The sequence below is a fragment of the Parus major genome, chromosome Z (assembly GCF_001522545.3).
Source record: "Parus major isolate Abel chromosome Z, Parus_major1.1, whole genome shotgun sequence".
Taxonomy (NCBI): Eukaryota; Metazoa; Chordata; class Aves; order Passeriformes; family Paridae; genus Parus; species Parus major.
This window is the reverse complement of record NC_031799.1, coordinates 54,778,644-54,803,175: the sequence shown is the minus strand read 5'-3', so window position 1 is coordinate 54,803,175 and position 24,532 is coordinate 54,778,644. Positions and strand designations below refer to the sequence as shown.

Sequence of the window (24,532 nt, the reverse complement as noted above, 5' to 3'; positions counted from 1 at the left end):
TGGTTCTTGACTGCATCTCACATTAATGATGACTAATTATGACAAATTATTTACTCATCATCTGCCAAAACCTCTCATTTTTATAAAAATCTACTACTTTGTTTTCACTCAAGCTTTAACTATTTTCAATGTAACACAAAAATGATTGTTCAGGTGTTATAAAGTAGCAGTTATAAAAGCTTAACAGCATGACAGGTGAGAAGTTCTTATAGAAATCAATTCTTTACGGATCTCAGGAAATTGTCCAAGTTTAAGCAGAATTTTTTTAAAACTGGATGATACACAATTTTAAAAATAGGCTGATGAAAAATATCCATTTGAAGTTAAAAAATGTCTTAAGAGATATAAAACCTTTCCAAAAACTCATCAAGACAATGTTTTGTGATAGAGCTACTAGAATGGAAACTGAAGAATTTCTTACAAAACATCAAGATACAAGTAAACTACTTTATTTTTCTTTTCAATGCTTGTCACAGTTTATATTAATTTACATTGTTTTATTTTATCATGGTAATTCAACTATGTAAGTATTTAGATATTTACTTTATTTATCTTGATGGATGGTGGTCGACCTTAGCTGGATGCCAGGTGCCCAGTGAAGCTGTTTTCTCTCTCCCCTCCTCAGCAGACAAGGGTGAGAAAATTCAATGAAAGATTCATGGGCTGAGATATGGACAGGGAGAGATCACTAACCAAGTACCACAATGGGCAAAACAGACTGAGCTTGAGGAAGTATTAATATAATTTACTGCCAGTCAAATAAGAATAGGGTAGTGAGAAATAAAAACAAAATCTCAAAACATTTTCCCTCCACTCCTCCCTTCTTCCCAGGCTCAACATCACTTGCCATTTTCTCTACCTCCTCCACCCCAGCAGTACAGGGAGATAAGAAATGGGGGTCTGTGGATCAGTCCACACATTGTCGCTGATGCTCCCTCCTCCACTCCAGTGCCTGAACCTCCTCCCCTTCTTCTTCATGGCTCCTTCACCCACATATTTTCACTCCTCTCTTCCCTGGTTGTAACAGCTCCGGTGCATTCCCCCCCATTCCTTTTCAACTCTCTTAATCTCAGAAGTGCTGCCACCATTGCTGAAGGGCTCAGCATTGGCCAGTGGTGGGTCCACCCTGGAACTGGATGGCACTGGCTCCATCAGACACAGGACAAGCTTCTGGCCTCTTCTCATGGAAGCCACCCCTATAGCCAACCCATCTACTAAAATCTTGCTGTACAACACAACACAAAACATTATGAAGAACATTATGAAACTGAAGACCATAGGTGGACAATCTTTTTGCTCATATGTAAAACTGCACACAGTAGAAAGCAGAAGTCTGGAAAATCTATCTGAGCTTGGGCTGCCATCAGCAGCACTGACTCCACTCATCACTGCCTACCACAATCCAGTATTAGGGAACAGCATGAGATTCTTCTAAATACTACCAAGGTACTTACACTCCTCTAATTTTATCTGAATGTCTGGACCAAAGGTATCCTTTTCCCAAAAATTTGTTTACTTAGATTCACATTCCTTTTCACATTAAGTTTATCTTTTCTTGTTTTTTGGCTTATCTTTTATCAAAAAGAAATATATGTATAAACATGTTCCTATCAATCCTCCTCTTCTTTTAAAATAGGAGTTCCAAATAGGTCAAAGATTAAAACAAAAACAGATTATCTGCTGTTCTTTACTACAAGCATGGTAAAAAATACCTACTATCTAAGCATTTTAAGAAGTTCACAGGCTCTTTAAAAAGCCTAGCACTCTGCAAATGTTAGATGACCATATTTAATGTAAGTATAAAAAAATCAATAGAGTTTCTTCGGACTAACCTATCACAATTAATTTAGCCAGGCAAAGATATATGAAGTAAATTCTTATTTTTCAGATTCAGAAACGGTTGAAGAAAAATGGAGTCCTTCATGCCAGACTATCAGAGTGATCTACAGCAGAGCCTGGCATAAACCTCAGACCTGCCCAAGTACAAATTATGTACTTAATCTTCTACACTTCTTCCCTTTTTTTCTTTATGCACACAAACAATTCCTATGATTGTTTCAACAAAGGAAAGTCAGAAGAAAAAAAGTTAAGATTAAAGTAAGCATGGATTCTTAATTATTTCCTTATGGTGAACAGGGTCAGCTCTAGGTGTAAGTGGAAACAGCAAAGTTGTGAGAAAATTCAAATGCTTCTAATTCATCTTCATTTTTTCCAGGGCTAGTAAGGCTATGTGTCTATAATCATCTTGATCTGGCATCCCACACAAACAACATGCACATAAAAAAAACCCCAAACAAACAACTTCTTAAGGTTATGAAAGAGGACATAAAGTGAGCACCGTGACAACTCCTCCCTGAATTGTGATAGTCTAATTCATACCAACACTGAAACCACTGCTGGCCCTAAAGAAAACCTATGAGAATGCTGAACATTACTTTATGCTGTAGAAAGCTATGGACAAATTCCGAGTGGAAAACAGTTGTGAAAGGAGTGCTCCCCTAAGTTAGAGTCCAAAAATATTATTAAGAAATATCAGTAATCTAAAAATACTACGTAATTTAAATAGTACAGCCGGGAAAATTGACCAGGATAAAATACATGCATTTCTGACTTACACAAACATAAAATCAAACACATAAAATATAACAATATAAAGTCAGTATGTTTTTCCTTTTTTTTTTTTTTTTATATATAGCTTTCTATAAAATATATGCCTTTCATATATTTTGACATTTGGTTGAGGCACAGTATTGCTATAAAATACATGCACATTGCCAAACTGCATAAACAATTTCTGGGGAAAGCATAGATGGCACTAGAAAAAACCATCCAAACCCCACATAAGAAAACCAAGCAAACATTCCACACAAAAAGGCAAGAGACAATCATATTGAGAGATTAAACTGAAAAGCAAAATAAGATGAAATAGAAACCCTGAAACAAGAGATGTCCTTCAGGGGGAGTAAAAACAAAATACATTTTGGGTAACAGGCAGTATCTGTCAGAAAGAGAAAGTTCTTTGCCACAAAATTAATGTAGTCTTAAGAGAAGAAAATTAAATTTGGAGGAAACATCCTAGTTAGTTGGACACCAACTATGTATTTGATCTGAAACTACAATTGACTTTTACAAGAAAATGAAGTTGAGATAATTTCTTGTAACTGGCCATCTTGAATGAGGGTCTGAAAAATTAAAACAGGCAATTGTTTATTAACTCTGAATAGAGAGTTAAGCTGGGTATTATATAAAAAGGAAATCTGAAAGAACCATTTCTTAGCAAAAAAAATAATATTAATTATTTATATGTATTTGTTATAGAAAAGAGAGCAGAAACACAAAGGAGACCAACAGCACTTGGGCAGTGCTGTAAACCAAGCAGTAAACAGAATTCTCTGACTCCACTTTAACTTGAATGCATCTGAACTCCCATGAGTAGCTCTGTACCATGGGCTTGTCTAAAGATTTAGTGGAGCTCATGGTAGCAACATGGTAGCAATGATACATGGATGAGCTCTGCATTATTAAAACTATTATAATGGGCCAAAAATATTCTGTCTTGGATGAACCAAAGAAGTTTCAGAACTGAGATATTCACAGCTCTCCCTATGATGCCAATATGCTGACAAAACTCTGCACCAAATTATCAGGGGTGTAATCGTGAGATATCCTTACAATATTTCACTTCAAAACAGATGCTCAAACTTTGAACTATAACTTGTCAGATGCAGCTTGATACTGTGCCATAAGTATAAGCACACATAAATTTAAGTTTATAGCGGAGAAAGTAGACGTAGTTTAGTTCTTCAAATTTAAAACAGATGTAATGCTTCAAAACTAGCTAGCAAAATGTTTCATAAACAAGCACCACTTTAATCAGGTATATTTCAGATAATTTATAACATAAAGGAAAAATAAGCATCCCTGTGGACGAACCTTGTTTTGTTCAGACCTTTAGATTTGCAAGCATTACCACCAAGGAACACACTTATATACAGCTAAAGTATTGCCAGGTTAATGTCTTCAGATAAAACTCTCAGGAGAGATGTACTTCTGTTCAAAGCACTGTTGAAGGAACCAAGAGAGCCAGGGATAGGCCATGTTATAATAAGCTACTCAAGACAGCATTTTTTGGCATCACATCACAATTTGCGAGCATGATTGAAAACAGATTTATTTTTTTTTTAATATATATGTCTTTCAGACTTTTTCTGAAAAATACAATGGAAATACAAATTCAGTTCACTGAAAAACTATTAAAACATCAGAGATAAACATGCCTCTGGCAACAAAACATAGATTTCCCATCATTAAGTCTACTGATTTAATGCATTCAAGACCTACTCTAGTGATAAACACACGTCAGATGCATATGTAATCCTTGGTATTACTTGTGCACATCAGCAGAGTATGGATATAAAATGAATGGTAATCCTGTTCAGATTTTATAGCAGGTATTTCAGTATATGGCACACAGAACCTTTATGCTTAGAGGCTCTCAGGCATCTTCTAGGCTATTACATTGTTATTACTTAACTTTGGCATGCTGTTTTCCTAATGTGCAACCATTGAACCACTCCAATCATTTGGCAGTTATGTGAATTCCAAACCCAAGACAAGCTAGTTTATCACCACTTGAAATTTAATGTTGTTGTATTTCCATTAAGTCACTAGATTCCTCCAGTTTTCCGTATTTGTCTTACCAACCAATATTGCCAGAGGTGCGATGTGCTGTAAACTTATGCTGTCATTCTACCAAGCTATAACCTTTACACATGGGTGATCTTAGCAGCTATGTTCATTGGTATCCCAATAGATGAAAAATTTTTCTAAACAGAATTCCAGTAATTCAGGAACATCTCCAACAGTTTCAGGCAACAGTGGCTCTAGCACTTTTCTTCTAGTTTTCCAGTGTTAACAACAGATTGACAGACTTCCTAATGAGCTGAAAGAGCCTGCTTAATTCCATAATCCTTGTTTCAGTTTTTTGATTTTTACAAGTATCAATTTCTTAGTACTGAGTTGGGCACCTGAAAAACTTACCTGGCTAGGACAGATGGGGAGAAATCAGAATATTTTACTTTATTTTTACATAATATCTATATAGTGAAAAACTGATAGAGTTTCATTTGTAAAAATAGAAGGAGCATAATACGTCAGGCAGCTGTTTTTAAGTTTTAGAAATATCAGGAATATCAGATATTTTTTTTTTCTGATTTTGCAATGCAATTCTGAGTCACACTACAAAGCAAATATACAGCAGCTTTTCCAGTTAATAATGCACATGGAACTATTAGTCTTTAACATCATTTAACATCATTTAACAAGTAATCACACTTGTTTATATAACTTTAAAGATCTTAATACTTAAAAATCTCTAAGCAAGCAACCAAGATAATTTTTAAACTCATGTAAATTCTACCTCATGTTGTCTCCTCACACTTTTCTTCTTGATAGGGATGCATTCACTTGGCACACTATCACAGAATGCCAACTCTGTTCTGCTTCCCAAAACAAGATCAATGTAATAAACTATGGCCATTTTCCCCTCCAGGGTTCACTCATCCTTATTTCTCACATACACACACATACACACAAAAAAGCCTTCTTGCTGGAAGTTAATGCTCTTAAAACCAGCTATAGGAAGCAAGGTGGAAATTGCTTAATGAGTATCAATTATCAAAGGATATACAGATAGATGACAAGACACAGGAAACATTTTGCTTTGTCATTTGGTTGCACAAAGCCATCTCCCTGCCTCATCATAATTCTCATGTGGATTAATTTTACAAACTGATTGCTTTCCCTATGGGTACATAAAAGATAAAATTCAAAGATTTTGTCTTTAGTACCCAAGGAATTAAGAATAACTGAAAACACTGACTCTTATTAACTGTCCCAAATTTGTCGGCTTTCTAGTCTCATTGAACATTTTCTGCTCACCATTACCATTCTCACTGGTGCCTGTAGTACATTATTGGTATCAAACTTTTGTGACACTTGGAACTTCCATTCAAAATGCTTCTAAGTGTTTTTTTTTTTTTTTTTTCTGGTAATTCCTTTGAGCTGTTAAACTGCAGTGCTTCAGAAAGATACCACCCTCCTACATGTACATCACACCCCATTATCCCTGTAAAGATGGTAAACTGCATTAAGTATCTTGAAAAACTGGTGGAAGGAGGCTATCTGTATTATCTGTGATGATGATACATGTCAGGAATTCTAGCTCCCTGCCATTATTGTTTTCAGTGCAAGGGTTAATATAGAAGCATTCATAATTTACACTCTTTCCCTCAGTATTGGAGGAGACAATCAACTGCCAATGTAGCCAGTCTGATATCCCTTCCTTATTTGCTGGATCGAGCTGTTCTGTCCTTAGCCTGTAAGAGACATCCTGAAAAGTAACCACGTGCTTCCTGTGTGTCATGTCATTGCTAATTTGATGTTCCTCCATGCATATAACCTTTCCTGTGTTTTTAAATATTCCCTTATGTCCTTCAAAATTTTCAGTGCCGAGAGTCCAGTGCAGTTTTGATTATGCTGCATGTCATCCTTAATGTCCAGCTTTTCCTGGCCCCAAACATGCTACAAATGTCTATGTGTCTCATTTTTACACCATACACTCATCAAGGCACTTCTATTCTGTCTCATAATCTTTGCATGGGAGTCTGGGCAATATTCTGGAGAAGAAAATTGTGGCCATCAGTAACTTGGCCTTCCTTTAGTTTAAAAAAACCAAACAACTAACACCAAAAGAAAAACCAAACCAAAGCAAACCAGACCAAAAGGTTGCCAAATCAACCACAATATATTGAGAACCTCTTGTTATACCATTTTTCCTGTATTTTCTTCAAGGAAAGCATAGAAACAAGGTTACTTCTAATATTCTCGTCTATTATTCCCATGACAACTCATATCCAGTAAGATACTGATCACTCATCACTCAAATACTCATTTAAAATAGGAAGGAAAGTTGTGACTTGCTTGTCTTTGTGAGTGCTGTAACACAAAGCTTTCTGGGACTGAAGAAGTACAGCCATGTGTATGTGCAGCACTATGAATCACGACACCACTACCACAGGCCTATCTGACTCTAACAGTACTGCTCCCACCCACCTTTTCATCCATTATACCCTCACAAACATATTCATTGTGTTTGAATTACCTGAGGGATCCAAGCCAAGCATCACTCACAAAAATGTGAATCAACTTCCTCTGAGCTTTACTAACTACGATATGCTTGCCCACATTCTGGTCTGGCACATCAAGTAAGTGAAATGAGCACATTCAAATCAAAGGCAATCACACCACTTCAGAGTCTGGGCCCTGTCTAGGAACAAGACTGTACTTTAGCAAATTTGAACTGTTCAGCCAGGCAACAAAATTTAGAAATACAGCCTCACAGGAATGTAAATGAGTGGTAGAAAGATTCTTGGACTAGCAATTTAAAATCTGAAAGCAGACAGCCCTTTTGTGTCAGAGATAAACAATATCTCTGTGAAACACTGCCAAAGTTACTAGCAGTTTATTTCAATACTGAACATAAAAGAAGACTCCTTCCAGAGTGAAAAAAATCAAAGCTGTGGCTAAACTGAGCTCATTGCAATTGATACTCTGATGTTGAAGTTGATGCTAGCATTGGTCTAGTCTACCCCCTTGCTCTCAAACAGTGGCAGTAAGTGCAGCGTGTATGTATGGCAAACTAGTTTGAACGTGAAGGGACAACTGGAGAAGATACCTACAGATTGTTCCAGAGACAGTAAGGGAAGAATGTGGTGCAGGGAAGGAATGGCTAACCAAAGGTGGGAGCGACACGGACAGAACCCAGTAAAACCCTGTACTCTCCCACTAGAAGCCTGGAGAGGGATTGATACTGGCTGGGCCAGCAGACAGATGGGTAAGTGCAAAGCAGGGAGAAGACTGGAGAGAGATTTGTCAAAAATTGACAGACTTCGTTTATACTGACATAAAATTTCAGTTGCAGTCACAGCAATGGATTCTAAGCTCTAAAATATAGCCTGGTATATATAAAGGCCATGCTAAACAGCTTGGAGTTCAAGTGATCAAACTTGGAAGATGAGGAACTTTAAGGAAAAGAAAGCAAAGAACAATCAGTCACACAGATAAAGTATTTACACCTGAATGTGATATTCATCAATGAATGCAAAATTCTTCACTTCATCAGGAGTCTTAGGAAGACTACAGACATTCCTGTTTAACACTAACATCTGGTGTTTGACATGGAAAATTCTCAGGAAACTGTGGCTTCATACATTTAGTGTAACTTCCATCCAAACTGAGTAAAAATATTCAGAATAAAAAGAATTCAACTCCGTAACACTGATGCCCAGCATAAAGACAATTATTTTGGTCTGTGATGCAGGAAATTGTACTATTAAATTAATGCAACACATTCCATGTGTTAATGTCAACAATAAGATGTTGACAGATACATCTATTACAGAGAGAAAAGTCTATCTGGCATCTAATATGCAAATGAATATCTATTGTTTCATACTGAAATAAGCTGGGAAGGTAACATTTTAACATGGAGAAAAGTAAATTTAGTATTATTATTCTACTAATTTCAGCATAAACATGCTGGAGAATGTACACCCATGTACCTAGTAAGGCAATACATTCCTTCTGGAGCAAAAGGAAATAATGTAACAATGTTTCTAACAATTAATACTTATAGAGAAGGGGGCAGGGAATGAGATGGAGATTATCTATGAAATCCAGGAAGGCTATTAAATCATCAGTGTAACAACCAAAACTTATATAAAAAGGAGAACGAAGTTTTTCATGGGTTCCTCAAAAACACCAGCCATTTGCCCCACACAGTCAAAATCAAAATGCAAAATTGCAACATTAGTAATGATAAGCATATTATTCCATGTTTATGGACTACCACATCAGTATTACAAAGAAAACTGATTCATACAATAGTCTCGTTGCTACGGTTTATGTACTGCAAACAAAATATTTCCATAAGCAATGTTAAAAATCTGTGTACATAAGAATCCACTATTAAAGGTACTAACAACAGGAACAGAAGTTCTACATAAATAAATAGTAACATCTATCCTAATTAGTATGTTTGTGTTGTGAGTAGAATTCTTCAGGGCTGGGGGAGAAGATAGGAGTTTATGGAAAAATCCTCCAAACCCCAAACGAAAACCAGCAACTATTCTGTGTCACATCCAAAGCCTTTGAAGTTAACAGCAAGCGTCCAATTAAAATGCAAAAGAACCTTTTCAGGGGCCCTTTTTATGATTTAGTACATTTCCTCAGATTAAATCTACAGTGCATGCAGAGGGATTTGTTTAGATATTTTCCACTAGGAAGTAAATTTTTAAAATGAATGAAGGCAAAGATCCCAAATGTACATTTAGGATTAATAAAGAGAAGTCTTTATATTTTTCAATATTAGGAAATGCAGATGACTGGTCCTCTATAGATGTAGATGTGTTTAATCAAAAATTCTACTCGATTCAGAAATTACATCTTTCTTTTCCTGACACAAAGTTCAAAAGTACTAGGAGTATGAAGTTGAAAATTTCCTTAATAAATACATGTACTTAGTAAAACAGTGTCTTGTGTATTCCTTCAGCAAGAACAATGTCTTGTATCCTTCTGGACAGCAACACCTTTCTACCTCTTTCTCATATCCTTTTTACCCAAGGACTTCCTTAGCCCCACACCAGAGATCGAGTGAATTCCAGAAGTTTGGGAGATGCAACAGAAATATTCTTCTCACATGTGAGTAAGTGTAAATGTTTTATTCTGGGATGCTTGCTGCTCCAGTTAATTACTCACTGTTCTTTAAAGCCTCAAAGCTAGCAGCTTTTCATAAACTCCTTTTCACTTACTTTTGGTGTGAAAAACATTTTCAATACAAATCTAAAAAGAAGAACAAAATTAGCATTGAGACTACTCCACCCTTGCTCATCTTTTTGCTTACTTATGACAGAGAGACTGTGAATTAATAGACTAATCTCAGGCCATCACCTGCATAATTTAAAAATGACATGAATCTGACAAATGCTATTTTGATAATGTGACTGAAACACACTTTTGATAGGAACAAAATTAATACATATTTAGCCCTTTAACTTTGTCCTTCTTCCTGTTTGTCCTGGACAGCAAATGTGAATAAGTCAAAGTACTGTTTGATAAATGACAAAAAAACCTTTCATATTACTGTTAGTATTTTGGTTGGTTCCCCCATCCCAAGTTCATTAAAGTCAAATAGGTAAAGTGCCACAGATATTAAATTCACTCACCCTAGAACTTGTAAGTATAATGTATCAGTCTCTGGGCATCTGTTAAAATATCTGCACCAGAAGCCACACAGCACTAATGTCAACCCTCCAAAATCCTGCTAAGCCGAGTTGTCCTCATCAGGCGGCTTGGATTTTAAATGATCAAACTCACACTGTGTACCCAGTTGCTCAGTTAAATCCTGGCATGTCTCCCTATGGCTATTCATGAGCTGCCTGAGATCCTGTTTCTAAAGTCTTTGAATTCCTTTTAAATTCCAAACAAGACAAAGTTGGTTCCTGTACATGAAGCAATCCAAAATAAGCTTGCCAGACCTTAAATTAGGAAAAAAAAAAAAAAAAAAAAAGAAAAAAAGGAAAAGAAAAAGAAGCAGCTACTAATGACTTACATTTATAGCCTACAAAAAATGTCTCAGCACTCTTAGAAACCGTAAGCTTTTCAGTAATCTTGAGATTCAGAGGGATGTGGCCACAAAAAACTCTGAGGATTATGGTATACTCAAAATTTGCTGTGCAGAATCCTCTTTGCACACAAATATCTACATAAGATTCAAATTCACCTTTTTTTTTTGTTTGTTTGTTTTGTCTTGTTTTTGAGCAATAGGTGGAAATACAAGACTTAATAAGAAAAGATGGCTTTCTTCTAAAGGACCACAGATTAAAGATCAGTGTAAAAGAAGGGAATACTATACTTCTGAGGATATGTGAAGATTGCATCAGGAAGTAAAAAAATATAGGTGGTATTTATCATCTGTGAGTGCTTGTTCTGCAAGTAAGAAGCACATGCTCAATCCGGTCTCTGATAATAATGTGTATTGGTACTCTATTTTTCACTCAAAGTAAAATACAATAGTTAATTTCTGTTTCAACCCTGCTTCCCAAATCAGACAGCTGCTGGATTTTGAAATACACGGAGTTTATTCTTTAGAAAAAGTAGGTATTTTGACTTGAGGCAAGATGACATATCACTGTTTGTAGCAGAGCTGGAATTCTGTCATTCTCAAGTGTTTAAAGCACAGGGACTTTTTCCTCATGTGCTACACACCAAAGACTTACAGGAAGAAAAGCTAAATGAGATGCTACAGTAAGTTAGTATCTGTTAGCAAAGGCAACAACTGTGGTTATGATGAAGGTGTTTGCAGTTGGACCAACGTCCCCTTTTCCTGAGGAAACAGCCCAGATTATAAACATAATTTTCTAACAGTGGAAAAACATTAATTCATATTAACTTATTTATCCTGCCTATCTTCATCTATCTGAATTACCCTAAATCTATGTTAGCAACAAGTTGAAGATAATAGTTAAGACTTTGCCAGTGCTCAGTTCAGTTTTCTGCTTGTAGTGAACCGCATTATTAGGATTAGCTTCCAATTTATACCTTTGGTGTCCTGGAGTACAACACACTGAATCAAGCTTCCCATACACTGCAGGAATATATGCTGTGTGCAATAGTTCAAAATGCTGTCACAGCTGCAAATGTGAGTTTAAAATATGAGTTCTATGATATGTTTTTCTAATTTTAGTAATGTCTGTCAGATATACTTGTGGCAGACAATGTACAACTTGGTACAAAAAGCACACAAGGACTTGGAGAAAACCTACAAAATACAGGTCCTGTTTTAAAGCAGCTGTAAACAGAACCAACAATATAAAGGTTAGTCAAACTTCCATGGTAATATTTATTACAATTTTTACAGTAGAATTTATCACCTGCTGGTAACAATGGTACCAGATGCAGCAATATTTGAGTGGATTAAAAACATTTCAGCAGACATGCATGAAGAATTGTTCACCTGCTGCTTCTTGTAATGTTTTCATAAAAAGTCACTTGTCATGGGGTTGATGACTCCCACCAGTAACCCCCGTAACTAGATAAATCTGATCTGCTTATTATCAATACAGCTGCATTGAAATCTAAATAATAGGAACTCCCAGTAAATTGCCACTTGCTAAATACTTAGCACAAATTTATAGTACTTGATTGACATATATGCAAAGTTTTTTTTAAATAGAAAAGTATACTTAACTTATTCTGAAAAATGTTGGGAAATAGAAATGGAACATAAAAGCTCAGTGACGAGAAGCAATTAAAAAAGTATCTTGACTACATGACCACTATGCAAAACTAACATCCAGCATTCCACAGTGAATTAAAAGCAGATTGCCTTTTGTCAATGAAAACAAACCTATTCTGAAAATGAAAACAGCCACAGGATGTTTTCCTTCAAATATTTTGAAACTCAAGTTAATGAGAAGGTAAACAGTGTGGTCTGTATTTCATGAGACTACAGAATATTGCTAAGGATAGAAAATAATTTTTTTTTTTATTGTATGTTTAATGCCTACTGTGGGAAAATAAGAAACAAAATATTGGAGAATTAATTTCTGTTTAGGCACAGAAGGGATGCCTATGTTGGGGATATGCGCAGCCACCACTTGTCACACAATTGTACATATTCTTCTACTGCAGTGAGATGAAAACCCTCTATGGGTTTAAAAAAAAGCATTAGCATCCATCCATCCATCAGCTTGATATGAAATGTAAGTTCCATCCACTAAAAACTGTGAAATTAACAGACTTCCATTCCCCTGAAAAACAGGACCAGCAGCCGAAAGTAACAGAAACAACAGATCAAAATCCCTAAACAATTCCATGAAGATACCTGCATTATATGTTTTCAAGAATTAAAGATAAATTAAAGCCTATTTTAAGACTTTAAGTAAATAATATGAGAAGCACAAAATCAGTCATGACTATGAATATATAAAAAAATAACAGGGTGAAAGTAAGATTAATTATATTCCTTCATCATTCTTGTAAATAAAATTGTCACCTTAGAAAATAAAACCTGCAAAACCACCTTTAAAAAATAGCATCAATAATTTCATTTTGGTGCTCCTTCACTTTATGAAATTAGCATAAGCCTGATGAATTTGAAATCTTGTTGAAGAATCTGCTGTGGTTAAGTGACAAAATGGCACTGTTCGAATTTAGCATCCTTCTTCAAGAATGAAATCCCTCTCCACATGTCCTCCAGACATTTGAAATCTTCATGTCTGCCCCATTTCTAACATTACAATAAGCAGTTTCTGACTACCTCATCCTCACACTGGAAAATCCTGGTCAAATAAATTTAAAAGAAGAATGCTTTTTAGCTTCGTGTCAGTGTATCTGTGACCTTTTCCTTACTCTCTTCCATCACTGAGATAAGGAAAAACAGTTAAGATGCTTCTACCCAAACACTTCTCCAGAAACACCAAATTCCTATGATATTTTCCTATTAACTTGTTTTTGCTGACATAAAACATTGAAAAACTTGCTGCACATTATGCTAATAACTGAACTACATCACACATGACTGTAATATGCAACAGCAGAGTTGTATTACAAACTAACGATGCCATTACAGGAGTAAATGACCAAATCCTACATTAAAACTTAGCCTGTATACTATAAACACTTCAGGTTTCAGCTTTCTTCAGTGGACCACTCATAGGAATTAAAGCTGAAGTGAAAAAAACCCATACAACTTCATGTAATGACACTTTTAAACTCAGAATTGCTTTCTGGCATCAATAATGTAGCATGTTCTTTGAAATGGTACTGCTCTCAGCCTCAGCTGCTAATTTCAATGAGCACTTCTATGTCTTCATTGCATCTCTTACAGATGTCACTATTTAGGCAGTTAATATTTGATACTGTACCTTCAGGCTTCAAGAGAAACATTACACTGAAAGCAATGAACCACGGAGGTGTTAGAATTTCACCTTCATTTCAAGCTAATGTTTGTCATGTTTTGTTTACATGTGAAAATTCCTCCCTGCATTTCAAAGTATTGAGAACCTTTTTCCAACTGTTGCAGAAAGATTACTTATTTACACTAAGTGAATAATTTATATATACTATATAAACAACACAAATCTATTTTTAAAGACTAAGAAATCACTATTATGTTTCCTGGTATTCTGTTCCAATTACTAGGGACTAGCCCACCAGACTAATGACAATTCATACTAGACTATTCACTTTTCTGTAGGTATGTCCCAGCGGACAAACCCCCTCAGAAAAGGAAGAACTACAATGAAGATACAATACAACAAACAGTGTGTCAAATCTATGTACCTGCACCCACATATACACCTTTTCACACTCAGAGAAGCAGGGGAAGGAAAGGAAAAACCAGCAAGTCTTACCTTTTTGCAGACACTTTCAAAATTAACTTCTGTCCTAAGAGCAAGTCTGGTAACTTCATCTGGTTTTATTTCCTGTAGATGAAAGAAAAGTTTATTCTTCTTATGATCAGGCTTCATTAAGTCTTTCTAAGGTTCACCTGCTTTATAAACATTTGACATGACACCTCCCCGAGAAAGAAATCGAGTTTGTTGTATGGCAAATTTTTTCGTGTGTATGTAAACACCACATTTATACTGACTGACCTTTCGAAAACACAACCTTATACTTAATCTGACTGTATATACTAGTGCTGAAAGCAAAAGGGATTTTTCAACAGTAAAGTATGCAGAATAGGTGGTTTTATTTGCAGAAACATTTCAATTACCCATGTTGTTCTACTACAAATAAACTTTGGTAGGCATTAAACTCCTAACTTATCTTCTAATGAAGTTATATCAGAACTTACCTATGTACATGAATATATAAGTCAAAGACAGTGAAAATGAAGCAGAGATGAAAAATATATTATCTTTTTTCTAAAGAAACTGACTGAACATGCAGTTTGCATTCCTGGACTTAAGCATTTCCATTGGCAGCTGAAATAGAGGAATGAAAATCCTGGACAAGTGGATTTTGTTAAAAGCTGAATATTTTATGAAACATGCCCCCACAGCAGATTTCTTGGTATTTTAAGACACATGCTTTATGTAGGTTGCATTACAAAATGCTCTATTAACCTCATCAACTGAATTAATTGAACATTATTTTCCTCCTAGGGCAGTGAAACAAAAAATCATGGTATATACCAGTTGTTTCCCAGATGGCCATTTTAAAAGCAGGCTAACTATTCTTATGCCAGACTCGAATAATGTCCATGCATTTAAAAAATTTAACTTCTGTACAAAGTAACTTAATTATTCTGATAGGCTTTGTGTTCAACTATATTGTATTTGTTAATTTCTTTATTTTCCTGCTTAAGCATTCTTGAAACCTATTCCAATACCTTCATTTTTACTCCAGTGTTAAGTTCCATATTCTATCCCTTTTCTGTTGTAAATCTGGAGCAGTATACTTCCTTGGACATTATTTCAGGAAGAACCATGTAGCTTACCTTCTTATAAAAGGTCGTATCTTGCGTCTCAAAAATTATGTTTTTCTTTTTTGTATAGTTAAGACACCTTACAGAGACTTGCAATTTATCTAGACCTTTAAGGTACTGCATGACTTGCATGTCTCAAAACTGTAAACAATTATCTAGTAATGGGAAAAAATAAGGAACTTAGTTAAATAAACAACAACAACCTCTTTTTGTGAATGTCAGAAGAGCTTCCTGACAATGAAATCTAGAACACTGTAAAATCATGTCCCAAAGGTACTAGTGGAAGCCACTGAGAGGACAGGATCCACACTGGAAAAACAGTGGTAGATGTAGGAAACAATCTTCTACTGGCAGATGAACAGTTGGATGACCTAATAGAGATGGAAAAGACCTATGATTCAGTTTTTCATGACTTTCCAAAGTGTTTCACAGATGGTGAAAGTAGGACATGCTGGTTAAGTGACATGCTTACTGTCACATAGGAGCTTGGGGATTACGAATGAAGATCTGGAACCCAACATTATTCATTAAATCAAGCTGTTGGTTTATTAAAAAAAAACAACCACAAAAAGATAATTCCTATGATCTTCATCCCAAATAAAACTGCTTATTTCCTGTCTCCTTAGGATTTAAATGCAGCAACAGGGTTCAGGGCAGAGGCAGACAAACTTCAGGAATCCCTCCATGAGAATGTCAGAAGTTTAATTTTGATACAACAATATTGCAGAATTCCCAAGACATTGCAGAATCATGAATAATACTGGAGAATGAATTACACTTTGGAATGTGAAGTCATGAAAGCCACTCTGAAATGCCTAGGATACAGACTGAGGCCAAGAACCTTCTGTTCAGGCTTAAATCTCCAAATTTATAAATTATTTCCTTCACTTCTCCTAGATTTAAGGCAAAGTAAGCATTTTTGACTTAAATGCTCTTCCACAGAACCTTGGTTTAGTAAACATAGTCACATGAGTCAAGTTACTGTAATAAGCACGCTTATTCTGTCTCTATTAATGGTGTCTCTATTAATGGCCAGACAATAAAATAGAAAATGGAGATAGTGGTATTTTTCCCAGCACAGTTTTCTCAACTTTGAGATGACCCTGTCTCACAAGGAAAACCTTAGTACTGAATATCTATTATGTAACCTTCTTTCCAGTTGTGCTAAGGGATGTTACAGATGGATGCCACCTCCAGCATCTCTGAGATCAGTCTAGGAATTCCACCTGTCCTGATGCTCCAGCCCAGCCCAGTATGTCCAGAGACACAGAGGTGTCTGTCCCAGGTCCACAGATACAGCAGATGGTTTCTTATTGACAGTTTCAACCAGTAGTGAAGCTCAGCTATGCAGCATGTAGCACTCCCAGGACTCACAGGAACTGCAGTAGTGCCAGCCAAGGCCTCTTCCTTCTTTTCTGATCAGGACTGAAGTTCACTATTGAGAGTATGCCACCTCTCACCCCATCAAAAGGCACAAACACACTTGTATCAGTGCAGTATATCCCTCTGTCCATCTAATACCTCTTGGCCTGGATCCATAACTCTTGTGCCCCTCTCCTGCACCTCCTACTCACTGGCTGGCAGCAAGTCACTATCAGGCAGATACAAAGACCCACCTTACAGGCACCAGCAAGGGCCCTCGGGCCACCTGATACCCCTTCCCAGATGACAGAACCTTAGAAACACAGAATGGTTAGAAGAGGCCTTAAAGATCCTCTAGTTCCAGCCCTCACAATGGGCAGGGATACCTTCCACTCAATGAAGCTGCTCAGGGCCCTGCCCAATCTGGCCTTGAACACTCCCAGGTATGGGGTAGCCACAGTTACCTTGGGCAACATGTGCCAGTGCCTCACCACCCTCACAGTAAGGAATTTCTTCCTAATACCCTATCCTAACCTACTCTCAGTTTAAAGCTATTACCCCATGTCCTATCACTACATGCCCTTGTAAAAAGTCCCTCTCCCACACACAGCTACTCCAATTTGAAGTTTGCTAGTGAACTGCACGTGCCAAAGAGACATACCTGGAGTCAAAGCACATGAATATTAGACAGTCTGCCTGCCCCATCAGCATAAGCACACAGGCCATGAGCAGCAGCCCAGTCCAGATGTGCCAAGAGCTTCACAGGCATGACTCAGCCCAGTTTCACCTGCACAAACATGTAGGACACAAACTGACTGTTCTCCCTGGTGCTGCACATGCTGTTACTGCCTGCGCCTGGAGCTGCGACCCCCCACCCACTGCTGCTGACACCCCAGGCTTGGGGCACCTACACTCCTGCCCTCACTCCTACTGTTTGCCCCATACACCCATGTCCTGGGGTGACTTCCTGATGCTTGTATCCCCAGTTGTCTGTTTATGCTGGATATTGAGTTCCGAGAGTGAAGCTGGGAGAGAAGTGCAGAGTTTGTGTTCAGAAATTGCACTCACTGCCCTGCATTCTGCTCCTGCACTGTGCTGTCTGCAGCAAGGACAGACAGTAGGACAGAGCTATCCTGTGCTTTTAGTTAGTTTTTAGCTAGCTGAGGCAGGGAAGTTCCCTGGACAGTGGTTTTTCTTTTTCTTGGAATTGTTCAAACCTGCTCTGAACTGAAAACCCAGACAAACACCAGGAGCTCAAACCTGGGACCCACCAGGGCTAGAATGTGGTATTTTTCAGCACCAGAGGGACTGATAAGAGACTGAGAGAACCCAGCTACACACCACAAGAAATTTCTTAATTTTCCATCTCTTCAGAACAGCAAGAGGTTTTATTGCTTAATATTCTTTTTTTTTATGCTAGTGAATAGTTTACTTGTTAAATAAACAGGTTTTTTCCACTTTTCCCCAAGAATAAAGCAGTTGGGAGAGGGGCCATTTCCACTTGCTTTCTGGAGGGGCCTCATTCAGAGGTTTCCTCCCAAAATTTGCTCTAAACCAGGATACCCCAGTAGCTGGCACCTCATCCTTACTGAACTTTCAGGAAGGGGACAGAGACATGAGATTACCAACAGGTAAGAAAAGAAAAGAAGGTGACAGACTTTGTTGATCAGTTGCACTGCTTGGTCAGGTAAATTTACTGACCAGAACTGGCTGAGACTGTCCCCTCAAATGCTCACTCCCAATTATGCCCCTCTACGTGCTGCTTAGTTAAGTTCTGTGTAGTCACAGGTCCTCCCAATGTCCCTGAATCCTCATGTTCCTATTGTTCTCCCTTATCAGTTACAAAGTCAAGGTTGGCCTTCTGTAAAACAGTATCAGTAGTTTTTTTAATGGCCCATTATTTGTGAGTGGAGATGATTTGCCTTTGCTCCTGTCTGTTTATCCCTTGTCCACCAGCTCTTTGACTGTCTGCTTCATCTCTTCCCCTTTTCCTGTCTATCCCTTTGGCACTGCGAAGATCCACTTATGGAGGCCCCTAATGAAGAACACGCACTGCCTTCCAAATACTCTCACAGATTATAGCTGTTTTCTGAAATTGTATTAATGCTTGGTGTCATAGCCTATGCCACTTGGTTTCCAAGAGAGATGCTATGTTCCAGTGAACAAGGAATACAAAAGTTAAGGGGGAACAAGATAAATATGCTACTTTATGAAGTATACAAACTACAACAATCTCAGGTTAGGGAAATACAGACAAAGGTCTCCTAAAAACCAATGCACACACTCTTTCACCTTGAAAATATTCCCTATTTCCCCAAATGTCTAAAAATACCCCAAGCCAAAACCTTAAAAGTAAGGTGCTGCCATACTGACTGCCTATGGAGGGATGATAAAAAACTGCTGAGATCAAGAGACCCTTCTCCTTTGCAGATGACCATGTTTTCTCTCATGGGAGATAGACAACTTAGTGCTCTAGCTGGCAAACTGGTGGATAATGAGCAGTAAGGAACAATGGAAGAAGATAATTTTCTTTTACTTATAAACTGCACCCTTATCTCAATCTTTATTATGAAATCCTTTGGAGACAGGGGCATGAGCGAGGAAACACTCTGCAGTACATGCACATGACACAAAGCACAATGGTGTAGCTGTTTGTCCTGATGCTTCGGCCTGAAACAGCCACTGGAATGCCAAGATGGCACTGGAAAGAGGTGGCAAAGGAGTAGGATCAGCAATTTTTTCCAACAGTCTGGGGATGATGCTCCTCTGGGCATTCACTGCCCAGGCAGCTGCTCCAGTGGGCAGTGAAGTCAGGAGAACTGGCCTGTTAGCCAGTTGGATCCTGTCAGGCCTGCAGGCAGATGATCAGGCCTTGGCCTGAGATTAAGATGAATAAACAGGATGTGAAAAACTACTGGACATAAGAGAACTGCTGGATGTGATAGATAATGCAAGAAGCTGCAGAATGGCTGTACAGATCATTAGGGCAGAGTTACACAAAAACAAGACAAGCTCCATGGAAAGGTGGAATACAGGGCAGACTTCAGGGGCGGACATCTTGTTACCAAGGTAACTGAGCTAGTAATAGCACATGAAGCCAACACTACATACAAAGTTACAGTGAAACACCAAATTTATGGAAAAAGTAACTACAGATAGGCAAGGACTGGAGTGGGCAAAGACTGGCGTGGTCTGGGAAAAGTGAGCACTGGGGCACAGGAATGGGTCGCTATGAGGTAGGCACTCATCTCTGAACAGAGTACGGGAGGCAGCCAGCTCACCCCAGTACTTACAGAAACTTAGAACAGCCATGTTGGGAGATTTTTTTTAAAAATAAACCGTAACTGTCTTACACAGAAAGACAAGACTATATTGAAGTATGTGGAGCATATAGAAGCGTAAGTGGTATGTGAAAATAGGATTTCATGTTTATATTGATTGTGGCAGCTCAGATGACACTTTATCCAAGCGATACTGAGTCAGAAAGAGGTCCTAACCTAAACGGCATGGAAATGTAATTTATTGAACAGCCTCTGGAAGACAGCAAAAACAAAAAAATTCGCTGTCAAATGAGGCTTTGACACATCTCAGAAATGCAAGCTTTTTCATACAAAATGTATTCCCAGCTATGCTGTCTCAGGCAGTTTTAAATGACTCAGGAAAAAACCTTAAAGTCTGCCAGTGGCCTGTGGAAACAATTTAGGAGTCCTCAGACTACTAAAAATGACACAATTTCAATTTTGTTTTGACTAGTATTTTTTGTTTACCTTTATCATAAGAATTCATTACTTCTCATCATTATTTTTTCACATTTTCTTAGTTGTGCAAGTTTTAAGCCCTTCCGTATGAAAAGATGACTTCTCAAAATGGTGAAGCTTCTCCAAACAGTAAGTAACAGAATTAGGGTATATAGAAACAGAAACAGAACACCCTTACCAAAAGTTGTATTTCTGGTAAAATCTCAGCTATAGTTTGCTACCCAATAATACCTTCAGCTTTTAAAACATAATCATAATTTTTACTCATAAACCTGTGTTTGAGACTACTTTCTCACAAAGTTTCTTATATTTTTCCACGGCATTCAGTCTGATTTTGATACTGTCATTTTTCTAGGTTGCTTAGTGTGGAAAAACGGATAAGACAAAAAAATTCCAGAACGTTTTTTCAACTTTTTTTTTCCCTGTAATTTAATCGCTGTATGCCTTCTTGTCATAACCAATTTTCTCCTCTAAGTCTTTAGAAGTTCAATATTTTACTCATTCAGAAAAAAAGCAGTCTTACACTTATGAGTAAGTATTACCATTGTGAAAATACACAAAAATGGGATATCTTCAAAGTAGTGCAACAAATCAGCCATGGGCACCTGGAAGTTTATCCAGCTTCCAAAAAGAAACTAAATCCATTATAAGAGCACAAATTTGTTTAAGTTACAAAGTCATGTTTTCCAGAAATGCATTGCTGTAACTGATTATTATCAAACTGATTATAAATAAAAAGAATACTTTCTTTCCCTAGCAGTTTATAAAGACCAAATCCTTTGTCAGTAGCTGTGACCTAAGTTTCATTAGTGGACCACCACACTAAAGTAAATGGCACTAAAGTAAATGCCTAAACACAAAAAATAAAAATAAATAAATCCCAAATCTCTATCTTCTCATGGCCCCATTTTACTAGATGTGGAACCAAGATGAACAGTACTACCGTAAGAGAAACTTGGATAAAATTAATAAACAGAATAACAAAAAAATTGATCCAGTAAATAAAATATGACATTGTCTAGTTAAGTGTGACTTAAGCTTATTAATAACTTGATAATTAAACAAGTCTTGTTTATTAAGACTTGTTTAATAAACAAGTCAGTGCTATATTGACATAACTGCTTCATTATAAAATCCCTACGTAATTTTACCACAGACAGTGCTAAGCACTTTCAAATAGCTGCCCACCTTACTGCCAAGTCTTTATGAATGATTACTAAAACACCTCTGAAGCTCTCCTCAGTAATTAGATGTCCTGAACATCACCTACCACAGAATAAAAGTTTAAAGATTTGTAAGGTCTCTAGATATTTTCTGTATTTGCTCTCATTTTTTTAACTACAACTTTTAAAACAAGAATAAAATGGGAGGCAGTATCTCTCCTGGTAATATTGCACAGAAGAAGAGAAGTCTAATCCTAGACAGAAGTCTGTAGTCTTAGCCCTGGAAATTTCATCTTCCATTTGGCTTTAGTTTTTTCCTCAATGGAATCCAGGCAATCGAGGTCACTCTCATCTTTATCCATTACCTGTAAATTACATAAAATCCTTCCAGAGAGGCCTACTGATTTGTTCCAAATTTCCCTAACTGTACCCTGATGATAGGTAAACTCTGAACGCTGTACTTCCCACTTGTATGCAACTGCACCTTCTGCAGTACAGCATTTCTTACCTAAGAACTCACTTTTGTTTTAATGATTTGTCGTTTTTCTGAGTGTGGCAATTCCCAGTAACAATTTATCCCACCCTGGCTGAATGAGAATGCTTAAATGATGAAATTGCTCCATTTATTTTACTTGGTGTAAAGAAATAGATTGGATAATCATTAAGATGTTGACTTCATTGCATTTCTAAAGCAATTCTAAAAAGACCTTCCATTGCCCTCTTTTGCAGCAGACACATCTCTGGATGTGAAAGAATTACACACCAAGAGTTTCCTGCTGAGAAGAACTGAGATTTTCAACCCACAGGCGAGAATCCAGTGGGGGCCAGTACCAGTCTCATGAGGGGTAGGTAGACTGATTCGACAGGAAGTCCAGGATGGTGCTGTTAGGGCCACCCCTCTCCTAGGGCTGAAGCTGACTGATACCCAAAAAATTATGAAGACTGACAAGTCACTCATTAAGAACACTATAATCCTTCATTAATCTAGTAAATATCTACGCATCTCCATGCTAAAAACTTTCCTGATAGTTTTTTTTTTAACCACCACTAGGAAAAAACCTGCACTTGTCCATCTTGAAAGCGTCAGGTCACATTATGTCCCATGCAGCGGAAATGGGGACTCATTCTTGGGTAAACCACACTTGGGGCTCAGGGCAGAGAATGTGCTGGGAAACTTCAGCACTTCAGCTCCCCTCTGTTACCACAATCCACTCATACCACACAGGGAATGGCCTTGCTATGCCTAAGACACTGTTAATGCTGGATTTAAATAAAATGCCATTAGACCCATTGCTTTCAACACTCAAAAAGGACAGAAACATTTACAAAGTTCCTAAGAAAAGAAAGAAAAGACAAGGTATACCTAATTTATTCACACAAAGGTTAAAGATCTCTCTCTCACTCAGTTCGACTTGCCATTCTTCCTGGCAAGACAACATTTAGGATTTTCAATGTTTGCACACATTTACGCCAGAGCCTACACTTTCAGATAGAACAAATAAAGAAATCTATTTTTGGGAGCTATTTTCATTATTTCTTTGGTGACTCACTGTCATAAATTCTTGCTTTTTAAATTACAGATGAACATAAAATCTAAGTGGTGCTAATATGTAAATATTTTTAAAATACACAGGACTCAACTGAGCAATAAGAGACCATAAAAGATAGTAACTAACCACTGCGGGGTGCATGTGTTTGGGAAGACCTTTTTATCTAATATAGTGTAATATAGTGACAAAGTAGAAAGACGGTCTGTCGAGGCATATGTGCACTCAAAATTAATACAAACAAATCAGATCAGCATATTACTTATGTACTCATTATTCCAAGAAAATTACATACCACATTACAATGGGGGCAGGTGTATCTTTCTAACTAGTAATGCTCTGCATGTTGTGGCAGCTTCTCTCTACCAAAGACATATATGTACTAACAGATTTAGAATAGAAGTCTAATAGTGCTTGAATAAATACTATTTCAGAAGTTTACACATATTCAGAAACAACAAATATTCTTTTGATAAATAACTTCAAGTTAGCAAGTTCAACAAGTTAGCCTTTGCTAAGCTTACAGTCAATGCAGCAAGTCTGACAAATGTCCGAAAATAAACGTATGTAGAGATGCAGCTTTCCGTGGAAGTCAAGTTTTACTGTACATACCTGTGTCATAAAGGACAGGCAACTACAGGAAAGCAAAGGCATAATAAAAAATCCCATGGATTCTTTTTGTTTGTTTGTTTAATCGGTGTAGCCAACAAAGCTTTTGCTGGCAACCTGACTGCATGACTTGGTTCTGTTTCACCTTATACTGAAAACAGAGGTCTTATCCAGTAGAAATAAAGACATTTTCTCTCTAATTGGAGACAGGTTAAGTGAATTATATTTTAAATACAGTCCCCTGTATCACTTGGGTTTAACATTATTATGATGTTCAAAAGTAATAAGAGTTTTTAATTTATAAATTATCTAGGGTCTGTATTACAAAGAGGAAGATAAGCTTAGGAAGAAATGGTTCTACAGTTTCTAGTTTTCCTGAAGTATGCACCAAAGACATTTAATGCATTTTTAATGACTTTGCATGCTTTATCGACTGCCTTATATTTTCAAAAGTTTTGGTGAATTTTATGTTGTTTTAACTGGTCTTTGATTTTACTATAAGACCTCTCCAAATAAGAAAATAACCTTTCTTGAAATCAT

The 24,532-nt window shown here is 37.1% G+C and overlaps 1 protein-coding gene across 1 annotated transcript in view; it reads right to left on the bottom strand.

The window, feature by feature from the left end:
- SRFBP1 (serum response factor binding protein 1) overlaps nt 1-24,532 on the bottom strand; it is a 66,843-nt gene that overhangs the window by 9,034 nt on the left and 33,277 nt on the right. Inside the window, exon 4 of the mRNA XM_015652838.3 lies at nt 14,475-14,546. Coding sequence (XP_015508324.1) covers nt 14,475-14,546 — 72 coding nt within the window. The remainder of the gene's footprint in view (nt 1-14,474; nt 14,547-24,532) is intronic.